Here is a 14,464-nt window from a genome sequence, read left to right as displayed (position 1 = left end):
AAGAACCCCAATTATTCAATTTTGATGAAATCAAACAAAGTTTAATTTTGGACCCTTTGGGCCCCTTATTCCTAAACTGTCTGGACCAAAACTCCCAAAATCAATATCAACCTTCCTTTTATGGTCATAAACCTTGTGTTTAAATTTCATAGATTTCTATTTACTTATACTAAAGTTATGGTACGAAAACCAAGAAAAATGCTTATTTGGGTCCCTTTTTGGCCCCTAATTCCTAAACTGTTGGGACCTTAACTCCCAAAATCAATACCAACCTTCCTTTTGTGGTCATAAACATTGTGTCAAAATTTTATTGATTTCTATATACTTAAACTAAAGTTATTGTGCGAAAACCAAGAATAATGCTTATTTGGGCCCTTTTTTGGCCCCTAATTCCTAAACTGTTGAAACCAAAACTCCCAAAATCAATCCCAACCTTTCTTTTGTGGTCATAAACCTTGTGTCAAAATTTCATAGATTTCTTTAAACTTAAACTAAAGTTATAGTGCGAAAACCAAGAAAATGCTTATTTGGGCCCTTTTTGGCCCCTAATTCCTAAAATGTTGGGACCAAAACTCCCCAAATCAATACCAACCTTCCTTTTGTGGTCATTAACCTTGTGTTAAAATTTCATAGATTTCTATTCACTTTTACTAAAGTTAGAGTGCGAAAACTAAAAGTATTCGGACGACGACTAAGATGCCAACGTGATAGCAATATACGACGAAATTTTTTTCAAATTTTGCGGTCGTACAAAAAGAGGGTTTTATTCTTTTTTTTATTGTTTTTTAATAGGGACATGCCAAAGGAAATATTTACTTTACTGAAATGTAAAGACAGTTACTTACCTTGTCTAGCTGTTCCCATGGCAGCCAATCCTAAACCAAGACAACCACCATGTCTGACCATCTATAATTATATTTTAAAGTGAAGTTTAACATCTTTTATGTCAATAGAAAGGATTAAAAACATTCTGTGGATATTTTATATGACACAATCTTACCTACCAGGTGTAGTGTTAACATTGGATATATAGTGTAATACTTTTTTGGATGCACATTAGTTGATATTGATGTAGCATGGAATTCCCATCATTATTTGGGTCAGAATATTTATTGAAAGATGTATATATTAACAACTACCAGTATTTTATTTTTTTAAAATGAGCAACTTGACACATTTTTCATCAGTAATAAATATAACAATTTTTAAAGCCTTGGTCAGTGGATCATTAGGAATTGCACAGAAATGACATTCTTAAATAATTTATTGCAAGGAAACTGCTGGCAGCTGCCCGCCCACCGTTATTAACTTATTTATTAACTGTTTCTTTCCTGAGAAAACCCAGAAAAAAATCATAAATTTGACCATCATGTGTCATAAAAAAAAACCAAAACATCATAAATTTTAAAAAGTTTTTGCAGAGAAACAGCTGGAGATGCACTCCTATCCACCCACTGTAAAACCTATATTATTCGATTTTGATTGGAAAACCTTATAAAAGAAAAATGCGGTTTTCCTATTAAACCATGCATAACCTGTAAACTGATTTTTAAATAATGATTATTATTAATACACAGAAAATCTACAATGAGAGCCTCTAGAGAATGATAACAGACTCTGAATGATTGTGTACTAAAGAAAACATAAATAAATAAAATATTGCTTTGAGCAATGACATTGCTTAACGATTCTGCTATCAAGACCTGGACAGAATAAATAAACAGTGATATGAGAGACAATCCCTATATTTAATTATGCTGTCATAAAGATTTCATAATCAAGGATTTATAGCAGATATTCTCTTTTCTTTAACCTCTCAGCACTCTATGTTCTCAATGTCCTAGTTTGAAGTGGATATGTTCTTCAAACTTTGAATTGATTCTCTATCTTATGATAAATTGATATTTTTACTTTTATATCCCAATAAATTTTACAGTTTCTAAAATATGTCATTCTGACAGCAATTTATTTTCCTACTTAATTGATCCAAGGTCATGAAGGTTATAGAAAACTAGAGAAAGGTTTATACATAAACTGCCACAGAAAAAAATACAAAAACTTTCAATTTCTATTTTGTAAATGTTATTTCATGCACAATATCCAATATAAATATGTCCATATGTTTTTATTATTTATGGTAATTGGTTATATAACTACTTACATCAGTTGAAGCATCTTTTAACTGATTCAATAAATATTCTGTTATTTCTCCACCATGGTTGGCATGTATCAGACCTACAAAATATGTAAATTCATAAGAGACTGTCAACACTTTAATGGAGTCAGGGGTAATTGAAACCTGTCTGACCTTGCAAAGATCCCTTACATCAGCTATAAATAAGTGAGAAATTCATTTGACAAAAAACAAGAAGAATGTGTCCATAGTACACAGATGCCATACTCTTCTATCATTTTCTATGTTTAGTGGACCGTGAAATTGGGATAAATAAACTCTAATTTGGCATTTATATTAGAAAGATCATATCATAGGGAACATCTATAATACTAAAATTACGAGGTCCAATTTGTCAGCCGTCATCACGTAAAAACGACAAATCACAGAATTCAACTTTATATATAACTAATATAGTACAAAGGTGTAGATTAAAAAATACACCACTCCAGGCCCTTTTGTTTTCCACGTTATTAATATTGCCAATAATTAAGAAGTTCCGGGTCGAGTCCGATACCGATACAAATAGTATATTAACCTGTTACCTATTACCTTATCTATACGTTCCGCATCTGTCGGGCGCACCACCAAACGGTGTATTCAGGATTAATATGCTAAATCACAGGGTTGACACTACTAAATAGTCAAATTGTTACCTATTGTAGTATTTTAATCAGTAAGACTTTCTAAGATAAAATTACGAATACTAAAAATCTGGACTAAAAATAAGGCGTATGGGTACAGTTTTCAGTTTGTTAGTGGGCATGACGTAAAACAGCGAATCAAAGAATGCAACTTTATTTATAACTAATATAGGACAATGCTGTTGATTAAAAAATACTTCATTCCAGGACCGTTTGTTTTCCAAATAATTAATATTACCAATAATTGATAAGTTCCAGTTCGACGGGTTCAAACAGAAAGATTTGAAAGCAGAGAAAAACTGTGTATCTTATAATCGGCATGACTTTATCAGATGACAATACTAATACTAAAATAAGGCTTGCGCATAGTTAAATACTTTAATTCAGTCATGGACCCCTGATATCACGGGTGTGTTCTAGTGTGTACTAATTAAATTTCAAGTTGATTGAACTTCAACTTCATCAAAAACTACCTTGACCAAAAACTTTATGAAAATTGGCAATTACAACACACTTGAATCAGTTTAGCCAATTACAACCCACTTATATCAGTTTAGCATTGAGATGAATTGCAAAACAACATTAAATTTATACATACCTAATGCATACAATCCACCACCTTCTGAATATGCTGATCCTGGTCCAGAATCTTTTGGTAAATAGGTTGACATTAAATTCAATGCTTCTTTTTCATGTCCCTATGATAGAAAAATTAATCATTAATTCCAGCAGGCAAACTTTTAACTGGACCAAGTTTGAAAATAAATTAAATCTCAATTTGACCAACATGCTAAGTAAAGTAAGATTTTCAAAGTCAATGTCCACATAAAGACATTTCAATACATCTGTTGAAGGCCATACAATGATCTAAATCTGTTAATAATTTGGTCTCTTGTGGGATTGATATTTTGGATTTTCAGAGATTCTATAGGCCATAACTGTATATTATTGTAGTTATAGTAAAGAATGGAAACAAATAATAGTAAAACATTTGTGAACTTTGACTATCTGTAAAAAGTCTACTCACTTTATGAATAACACCTAAACTAGCAGTGGCTGTAAATTTTGCCCAGTTTGTAGCTCTAGCTAACCATTCTAAATTATCTCTGCAAAGAAACGTTCAATTTTCATATGAAAAATAAACATGAATTCTATTTTACAAAAAGTTATAACAATTATGAAAGTTTAATTGTGAGTCTGTGATTGTGGATTCATTTTTTTTTCATGGGTATAAATTTTCCTGGCGTAAGAAAGAAACCAGAATTAAACTTTGAACTTGTTAGTACTATATATATTCAATGGAGCTTCTTCACTTAAATTGGAGTTCACAAGATTTTATGGATCTTCTGGAATAACAATAGATTTTATGAATCTTCTTGTCTTAACTGTGAGTTTCTGAGTATAATAGATTTCATGAATCTTTTGTTTCTACTGCGAGTCTTTAAGTACAATAGATTTAATGGATTTTCCTGTTTCAAAGTTGATTGAATGATAAATTGTTGGTATTTAACACCATTTTCAGCAAGCTTGGCTTTGACATGATGGCTAGTTTTGATAAGTGAAGGAACTGAGTGCCAAGAGAACCACAAACAGGAACACTGACAATCCTAGTTTATGTTGACAGACTTGTGATCACTATAAATCAACTACATAGACCAACTAGGCACTAAGGCCACTTCAGATACCAAACATTTGAGTAAAAAGTAGGTATTTTTTGGATTCATGTAGTTGATAAAACAAATATAAGTCATGCATATATATTTTCTTTATACAGTATAACTGGGGTTACCTTAAGAATTGATCACATGTTGTTCCACAGTGCATGAACGAGTTAGCCATCACTGTTGCAGAATGACAGACAGAGTTCCTTACAGCATCCTAATCAAATACAAACAAACATTTGGTATTAAAATAATTCATTCCTCTAAGTTGTTTTTTAACAAAATTAATTTAGAGTATGGGAAGACAATAATTCAATAGCAGTATATTTATGAAGATTTGAAAATACAAAAATTTTCTGTTATGAATCCCACTTTTTTTTTTATGAATTTGAACTTTTATATAACTTTAACATATTTGTTATATTATTCTATATGACTTGATGGACATACCTTGGTATTTTTCAGTATTAACATATCTGTTTTATTATTTCGTATTAAGAACTGTAGATTGTGTCCTATTGTCAGATCACCTCCCAGAATCGTCTGTAATTTCTTCATTCTTTCTTGTATCTTTTTATCTTCTTCACTCTACAATAAGCATCAAATTTGTAAGTGTTTTAATTGCTTTGGGAAAACAATTAAATGAATGTTTAAGAACTTGAAAGGTTCCAACTTACTTGGATTTTTAAAAACTCACTTTCATTTGATTTATAGTGCTATAGATGGGACCCTGAACTAATTCAATTTGATATTTGGAGAGCACATGATTCAAGTACATCATACTATATTACTGTATAAACATATCTTGACAGTTTCTGTGTGATAAAATAGCAAATAAATCATCATTTCAACTGACAGATTTATGTAGTGTGTACTACCATTGTTAAATTATTGCTATTTCTATGATATACTGTAAATTTTAGATAAATTAAATATGATCATCAGGATACAATCAGTTTTACTAACAATGAAATAGGGCTTGTTTTACAGTAAATAAATAAAATATCTACCAGTTTTGAGTTTTCCTAATTATGTTATACCTTTTTACTAATTTCATATAATGACAAGTATTTAAAGTATTGGCAAATACAACTGATGCAAAGGGAAGCAACCACTTTGAGGTATGTGTCGCATTTACAATCGTTTATATTTACCAAAGGATGTTGTGGTTCTGATTTTACTGTAGTTGTGTCTGTGGCTTTAGTAGCGTCAGTGGCAACTGTGGCTTGGGTCTTACTGTCATCAATTTCCATTTCACTGTTAAAACATGAGTAATAATACAAATAAGTTTTGTATGAGAGATATGAAGTTTACATTGTTTTACAGCTCCTGTTCTGTTTGATTAATTGTTATCTAAATGAAATATTCTTCAGAAAATATAGTATACAAAACAAGTAGTGCTATCTTGAAAGTTACCAAATATGATCCAAAGATCCATCAGTTTGGCATAGGTTTTAAAAGTCCTGATTTAATGTCTTTTTCTGTTATAAATTTTGACAGCTTAATGTTGTTGTTTTTTTGTGCAGCTGACATTTCTGAGTATAACTCTCAAAAACAAAAGGTATAAGTAAAATCCTGTTAAAAATCTGGCAAAAAAAAGGTATTCTTAAGGATAAATATGGCAAATCCACATTCTACATGAGGCTACTACTACTACTGTATATATTGTCACCTGTCTTTTTTGTCTTCCTCTGTTTTGACTGATTTTTCTGGTTCAGGTAAAGGTACTGTAGATCGGAGAGAATTGGTTACTCTCTGTAGAAACTGTTGGGTCGCACTGTCATAAAGGTCAAAGGCTATCTGGTAGGCCATTAACAGATTCTCCTAGAATTGATCAGGTTAAATGAAATGATAGTCAGCAAAAACAAGTGCAATCAACTTATTGATAAACAAAAGGACAAAAGTTTAACTTTTTTTTTATAGTTTCTGTTTGGGTTTTTTCCCGCCTTATTAAGACCAATTGATTAAAGCCAAAATTTTTCACAAATGTTTAAAATGAAAACAATTGCTCACCATTAGATAACAATGTTTTTCTTACTGTTCTACATCATCAGTTTTCCTAAATGTTTTTTTCTCTTATCTAATAAATAATGGTATCATAGAAAATTACTTAGTACCTAATAAATAATAAGGAAGATAGATTATTAAAATCAAACTAAATGTGTTTTAAGTCAAAAGATTAGATTGTACTATAAATCATACACCTGGTAACTAAAAAGATGATGTTATGATAAGACAACTCTTCTGCTTTATCTTTAAAAATGTGAACTATCGAGGCTGTTGTTGATATATAATTCAACATAGGTCATGTTAAGATTTGTTAGCACATCTTGGATATTATTCTTGACATCTGAATCTGGTAATACTATTTACCTCTGTTCCTTTGATCAATCTTTCGAGGATATCTGCTACAGACTGGGGGTCATCCAGAAATATAAAGCACTGTAAAAAAATAACATAAAAGTGTTCATATTCTAACAATTCTGCAAATTTACAACTTGGCTTCAGAATTTTGTGATATATTTAATATGTACTCCTCTAACTTTTAAAGGTGTGTACAATATTATGTTTTATGTATCTGTTAGATATGAATAACCATTTAACCAGGTCAAGCATATTACATTTCTCATTTGGTGTTTTTATTACTTTCAGCAAATTACTTTTTCAGTTTTAATGTGGCATCCAATAGAAAGACAGTATGTGATTTTTCATGGTCTGTAGTTTTGCTCTTTGATAGCAGTTCAGAAAGTTAAGAGTAAGAGACTTGTTTTTTGAAGATTAATGTTTGCTTGAGACCCAGGTGCAAATCTTTCAGGCACATTTATGAAACTACAAATTAACAATTAATACAATACTAGTAGGTAAGTGCTAAACTGTAGATCAACAGGATTAAAGGTAAGAAATTCTGACTAAAAAGGTCTGTTGCAAGGGTTTTGTAATCCACATAGAACATTACAGTCTGCCTAAATAAATACCCCCTCCCAATCAGATGTGGATACAGAGTAGTAATACATTCTTCCCAGTCAAACACATTCCCCTTTAACAAAAGTTTTACAGCTTGATTGTTGAAGTGTAGGGATGGTCACATTGCTATACTACAGTCATCCCTTGAGATTGTCTTTCACTGCAGACTATATGTTGACCTCTATATATTAATAAAATTGAGAATGGAAATGGGGAATGTGTTAAAGAGACAACAACCCGACCAAATAAAAAAACAACAGCAGAAGGTCACCAACAGGTCTTCAATGTAGCGAGAAATTCCCGCACCCGAAGTAATTTCTCTTTAAAGGTTTCTTTTTGTAAAAATGGAAAGACTGCCTTAATAGGGTTTATGCAGTTCTTTCCACATCAGTTCTCGAAGAAAAAAAAAACTTGAGATATATGTTTTAAATATTGATATAACTTATTTTTATTTAGGAATCTTTCAGACTTTCTGGTCCTTACCTGACAAACATTTATGTAATCTGGAGTTTGTAGTCCCATGTATAATTTGGAAAGGACTTGTAATACTGTCTTCTTAAACTGTCTGTTCCCAATCAAAGACATACAAACTTTCAGACTGTAAGACAACATGCTATTAACATCATCCTACAAACAAAGAAAATAGAAGGTTTTAGTCACCTTCGGAAGTAATCAGTCATATTTTTTTTATTTCACAAGAATTTGGTATTTTGTAAATACACAAATAACATGACGGAATATATATTGGGTTTAAAAAAGAGAGAAATGGCTTTAAATCTATCAAACTGTTGTTGGGCCTTCCTGCGTACAAATTTCCTAACAAAACTTTACAAAATTATAATGATATTTCATTGCAAACTCAAAATAAAACAAGAAAAATTTGATTTTTTTTCTGACTGGTTTAAATAATTCATTGAAAACGATGTTAAACTTTATGTGTTTTGAAGAATATGCCACATGCTGTTGTATGATATAATGACTTACTGCTTGTAGTATTGCCTTTTCAAATATATCAATTCTCCTGGTCTCCAATGCTATACCCACAGCCTACAAATACAATATAGTAAACTTCATTAGTAGAAATGAAAGATATATATCAAAAATATAAAATAGAAAACCCTCACCAACAGCAAGTTTGAATTGCTTAGTTATCTTAGAGATGTCTACCAATAATGCCCACACGAGAGTTCAACAAGATTGTTCAGTTATTATCTATATAATATAATGATTAAAAGTTTTAAGAAACATGGCAAAAACACGAATTTTAGCAGGACTATAGGGTTTTCACTCAACTGTTTTATTTTGGCTCAGTAATAACTGGTCTTTGAACAACTTCAATTTGTCCTGACACAAAACACCAGCCATTTCTGTCACTGTGTCTTTACATTTTGTATGAAAAAGATATCAGTGTAGAACTTAACCATTTTGTTGGTAGTTTGGTAAAAGCTTCATCATTTTTCAACATGAAATGACATATATTGTCCTCACAGTAACCTTTATCAAGTTCTTGTGACTTTCTATTAATAAATGTAATTGCTAGACCTGTATAATACCTGTTTGAACTGTTTATCAGCTAGACATCTTTGGAACATTCTGTTAACAATGGCCTCCAGTCTCTCGTCAATCATTACTTGTTCACCTTCTCCAACATCTATGTTGGCCACTCGTAACTTGGTGTAATGGTCAATACACTTAGCTGAAACAAATAAACAAACACTCGTAACTTTGTGTAATGGTCAATACACTTAGCTGAAACAAATAAACAAACACTCGTAACTTAGTGTAATGGTCAATACACTTAGCTGTAACAAATAAACAAACATATTATTATTATTGTTGTTGTGATATAAAAAATAACTTTGAACTTTAAGGAGTCATAAAATTAAACAAAGATTACCCTTTTCCTGTAGGAAATTAAAAACAAAAAATCTTTGACGAGCCTCTCTTTGAGTTTTTGTTCTCCTTTCTAAAGAGTTATACATATTGTCATACTGCAAACCATCTCAGTGATATTTTTTTTTTCATTTCACTGTTTTATTACACCAAATTTATTTAGAAAACCTCAGAATTTCCCAGCGTTTAATTATAACACAGTTGATCTTTTTTTTCATTCCATAACCTACATGTACCCTTCACACACAAAGGCCTTGGCATGACTTGAGACCTGGTCGTATGACTGGTAATGAGTGGGCGCACTTTGATTTATTCTGCTTCCTTAAAGTTAAACACTGATTACAACAATACAGTTAACTCTCGTTGTCTCGAACTCAGTTGACTCGAAATTTCGGATGAGTCGAAGTTTTCACGTGGTCCCGAACTTTGTTCCATATAAACGTATGTAATTCGACTCCTGATGAGTCGAAATTGGATGAGTCGAAATTTCGGTTGAGTCGAACTAAATTAACGATCCCAAGGTTAACAAAAGCATTCAAAATTCATTATTTATCTCGAACTAATGCACATATGTCAAAACATGACCTCCGGCATTTAAATGGATTGAAGAGTTAATCTGACAATACACGTGTAATTAAAGTACCAGTCACTGACCACTGTATTGATTTATGACATGCTATTTCCACGAGTGTTTTCTAATATAGAATTTTTATAAATAATCAGTGATACATTGTTGAAAAAGTATTTAAAGTGTTTTCAAAACAATTAATTGTGATTTAAACTAATGAGCCTGGGTGTGTATAAAGTAAGGATTATGACTTCCATTGATGATCACCTAAAAACTACTCAATCGGCGTTTTTAATCTTTTTGTGTTTTCTTTTGAAAAGAAAGAGTGAGATAAAACAAAATGAAGAGAAATCTAAATTTTCTGAAATCTCTTGTATCCGAGAATAAACCATTTTGTCAACTATAAACGCTCTGAATAATGAAACTATCGATTGGAAATTACTCTCTCGGATAATATCCAAAAGAAAAAAATGTAACTGAAACAATTGAATAAGTAAAAATAATGTTATTATAAAAATGAAAGACCATGACATACAACTACCTCGATCTGATACCAGAATATCGATCCCCTTCCCATATTCACCCGGAATTTTTTTAGCTTTACCAAGCTAAGCAAGAGTTGTGTCCCTTGTTCTGACAAACTTCCGGTTTTCGTTTGAGTCGAACTACGTGTATCTCGAAATATTTCTCTGGTCCGGCTGACTTCGAGATAACGAGAGTCAACTGTATATATACAAATGGTCCTCTAAATTACATCCATAACACTTACCAATTATAGTTTCCACATACTCTGTTGTATCATTAACATTGAACAGATTTCCTGCTCCTAAAGCATAGGTCAGAGAATCGTCAAAGGCTCCTAGATGGTAATAAACCTACAACAGACAAAGGCATTTAAATTTATATCAAAATCCCATTCCTGTTAATAAAACCAAATTGATGATATGACATGGTCCAGGGACTATGAAAGCTTTATTCATAAACTGTCTCCAAGAATTAATGTGTTTTGAACAGTCAGACAGCTTTCTATATATCCCTGCGATGTGCTGGGGATAAACTATGCACAGAATCTGGTAAAATGACAAACCTGTCATGCCACCAAGTTTTAATAACTTTTATTTGGCGCTTCACAAGAATCTGATTCGACTAAGAAACTTTCCACTAAGGCACCAAATATAAATTACAACTATTTGATGCCTCAAAGAAAGCTGGTGAAATAACAAAGCTTTTTTTATGCCACAAGGGCAATAAGTTTAAATAACAAACCTTTGATGCCACCAATGCAGCAAGTTCACTGTTCTTAAATGCAACATCTTCATATAGTATTTCTCTGAAAAATCAAATACATTATTTTTACTAATCATACTTGTAAATTGATTTTTTTTTTCAGGTATTGTCAAATTGGAGAAATCTACTCATTCTTTATAATATATGCATCCTAAGAAAGCTCACCTTTCTGAGGGGATCATATAAAATTAAACCATGTGACATATAACAAATATCCTTAATTTCTTAAATACTAAGCTATCATGTGAAATTTATAGAGAATACACTACTGATAATCCTGTAGTACTGGAGATGAAAAGACAAGACCAAGACGTTGGTATATAAAACATTCTGAACCATTGAAGAGCTTAAGTTTTAATCAGCTTGTAAGTAATTTGATGTGTATACAAACAGTTTATTCAAACTTACATTTTGCCTATGGCCTCTGAAATCTCTGCCCAAAACACATTTACAATTCTGTTCAATTTCTCCAAGGCAAAAACCTATAATAACAAATTCCAACCAATTAAAATACATGTAGATTTAAGAAATAAATGGTTACTTTATTTTCATTTTTTAAGTAAAAAAAAATCATAGAAAAAGGCAATACTTCTGCCTGAAGCTCACTTTTAAGAAAAAAATAAGATTCAATTGGCCTGTATGTACATTTGTACATAGAGTCTAAGAGATGATTTTTGCAGGAGACTGAACTGGCAGCATTTTCACAATCTTCAGGGCTGAACAGTGTTTAATATCTAATTAATTATTTCTGACAAGTACCAAAACATAGTTATAAAATGTTAATTAACAATTTAAGACCTGAACTTTTCCTGTAAAGAAATTCTCAGCCATGAAATAAATTTGATACAAATCGTACATAATATCATCGTAAAAACCAAAAATAATAGCACCGACACTGCAGAACCAGACAGGCAATTTCTTGTTAGTCTCTGACACCACTTCTCCCTATCAGCTTCAGAAAGAGAAATTACTTCTCACTGTATGAGCCTGTATACAACCATCAGGACCATATGTACATGTAATATAGTTACAGCAATCCCATCATCAACATTAAATACATGTAGGTCAATTTTTTATTTTAATTTATAATGAACATAGAAAAGAAAAGGTGAATTTCTCACATTTATTAAGATAAATATAAAAGGTTCTTTAAATAGTAGAAATAAATTTGTCAGTCATAAAACTAAGTGAAATTGAATATTCACCTTCAGTTGAGGTTCTGGTTCATCCAGTAGAGATATAACACCAGCTAAAATAGAAAAGTAGAGATTTATTCATGGCAAACTTAGTTCTTCCAGCAGAAAATATAACATCAATAACATTCATGCAATTATGTGTCCACTAGGGAGGCATAAATAGAGGAAGGTTCCATTTTGATGTTAACATTCATCAACATGTCATGATAACAATGCACCTTATTGATATTTGTCACACATTTCCTACAGCAAGTTCCCTTAAAATTTAGGCAGTGTCTGGGCTTACCCGCATGAGAGTACAAAATGTACCAATAGTCATATTGACATTCGTAGGCTATGCTTACCCACATCCGGTTTTATAAATAAAAGCCATCGGATCAGGAATGTAACATGAAATATGAACGGAAATTATCAAAAATATGAAGATTTCGTGTAGAAAGAGTGAAGAGTATGAAAAATTATATTTTTAAATTGTACATGTATTTTTTTTAATAATAATACATAATAAAAATTACAAATTTAATGCACACTGATGGAAAATGAAACTGTACAGTCCCTCAGGGACTTTCTAGTATAGCATAGAAAGTCCCGTAGTCCCTGAGGCTATGTGTCACCGTTCCCTCTTGTCAATTAATGGTTTGTTCCGCTGTGTCTGAGCTCTAGCAAATGAGACCAAATACAGATGTTCAGATACTTTAATAAATATCATATAAATTTACATGTCAATGATGAAGCCAAAGTATAAATTTAGTAAACTGTTCACTTACCTATATATAAATAATTATAAAATTTCTGGGTAGTTTTAACCAATTTATTCACTAATTGCAACAAATTCTGTATATATTTCATTGTTTTAATCCCCATTCCAGGGTTCTCGCTAAGGGTTTTTGAAGGCGAGTCCAGGGACTCATCATTTTTAACCACAGACACTCGCTCACTGTCACTACCTTAAAATTAGCCTTCTTTAAGGAAGATGACTGATACTGATGCTTCAAAAGAGTTCTAATTAAGTGATTGTTGTAAGGAAGTGTCATTGATTCAACATATAGCAAAAAATAAGGTAGATAAAAAAAGTATGAGGTAAGTAAAGTCATTTTCACACTAACTTTTCTGAGAGTAAATCTTTGATTTCATCCAAATGATTGCAAAAATATCACACAAAAATACACCTTATCGCTATTTGTTTGTCATTACTGGACATCACAAAAGGTTCCAGATAAATTTCGACATCAAAATAGAAAGTGATGTGTTGTAGGATGTCAAAAGTTCAATTAGTGCTGTAAATAGCAATCAGTGTAATATAGGCGAGATTAACTGGTGAATATGGTGTGATAATATGGGAACAATATTCACAACGAGAGCCAGAATAAAATTGGGTACAGATACAGAAAAAGGAAAAAGAAAACACTTACAAAATGAGTCGACCTTCATGGGCTCAGCAGGTAGGCTCATGTTGACTTCTCATCAAGATCCTTCATTAATCATTAAATTTAAATCATTATTCATCTATTGGGTTTTTTTTAATGTCCGTGCTTCTTTTTTAATTTGGGAAAGAAGGGGGGTTGTCAAAAAACCTTAGTCATCCACGTGATAGTAAATTTAAAGATATTTTCACCATTGAAACATGAATGAAACATTTCAAAATACTAACCAGCTGAAGTTATATTCATTTCTAACTGTCTTTCTGCAACTAGTTAGTTGCCTGCCACTTTAAATATCAATATATTATTTGATCCAACGCACAAAACCGGCAAACAACAAATCAAAGCTAAAGGGAGATAATAATTAACCGGAAGAAGGTTGGGTAAATATATTTTAACACTTTAAATGCAAAACGAATTTCGGATGCAATACTCAACCATGCAGTGCAACTTTTGTCAGAATGTAGTTTATACACTATGCTTATTTTTACCTTTTTCAAAGCAGTGGCAGATCCAGGGAGAGGGGTTCTAGGGGTTAGAAACCCACTTTTTTTTGGCAGATCAATAAATGATCAATGTTTTGCATGATCTTGCATTGGTAAAAATACAAGGATTGGACAATGGTAAACTTTTTTTTGGCAGATCAATAAATGATCA

At 31.6% G+C, this 14,464-nt stretch overlaps 1 protein-coding gene across 2 annotated transcripts in view; it reads right to left on the bottom strand.

Annotated features, from left to right (window-relative positions):
- The window catches only part of LOC134712860 (26S proteasome non-ATPase regulatory subunit 1-like), a 136,450-nt gene extending 122,283 nt beyond the window's left edge, over positions 1-14,167 (bottom strand). For both annotated transcript variants that reach the window (XM_063574827.1, XM_063574828.1), the window contains exons 1-17: positions 14,038-14,167; positions 12,396-12,439; positions 11,599-11,672; positions 11,170-11,233; positions 10,673-10,778; positions 8,996-9,138; positions 8,427-8,489; positions 7,926-8,069; positions 6,852-6,920; positions 6,151-6,302; positions 5,633-5,735; positions 4,929-5,066; positions 4,607-4,695; positions 3,845-3,923; positions 3,416-3,515; positions 2,162-2,235; positions 846-906 (exon numbers count right to left, since the gene is read on the bottom strand). In XM_063574827.1, coding sequence (XP_063430897.1) covers positions 846-906; positions 2,162-2,235; positions 3,416-3,515; positions 3,845-3,923; positions 4,607-4,695; positions 4,929-5,066; positions 5,633-5,735; positions 6,151-6,302; positions 6,852-6,920; positions 7,926-8,069; positions 8,427-8,489; positions 8,996-9,138; positions 10,673-10,778; positions 11,170-11,233; positions 11,599-11,672; positions 12,396-12,439; positions 14,038-14,056 — 1,522 coding nt within the window. In that variant the 5' untranslated portion in view covers positions 14,057-14,167. The remainder of the gene's footprint in view (positions 1-845; positions 907-2,161; positions 2,236-3,415; positions 3,516-3,844; positions 3,924-4,606; positions 4,696-4,928; positions 5,067-5,632; positions 5,736-6,150; positions 6,303-6,851; positions 6,921-7,925; positions 8,070-8,426; positions 8,490-8,995; positions 9,139-10,672; positions 10,779-11,169; positions 11,234-11,598; positions 11,673-12,395; positions 12,440-14,037) is intronic.
- Positions 14,168-14,464: the final 297 nt, after the last annotated feature.

The sequence above is a fragment of the Mytilus trossulus genome, chromosome 3 (genome assembly GCF_036588685.1).
Source record: "Mytilus trossulus isolate FHL-02 chromosome 3, PNRI_Mtr1.1.1.hap1, whole genome shotgun sequence".
Classification (NCBI taxonomy): Eukaryota; Metazoa; Mollusca; class Bivalvia; order Mytilida; family Mytilidae; genus Mytilus; species Mytilus trossulus.
This window is presented reverse-complemented; position numbering and strand designations above follow the sequence as displayed.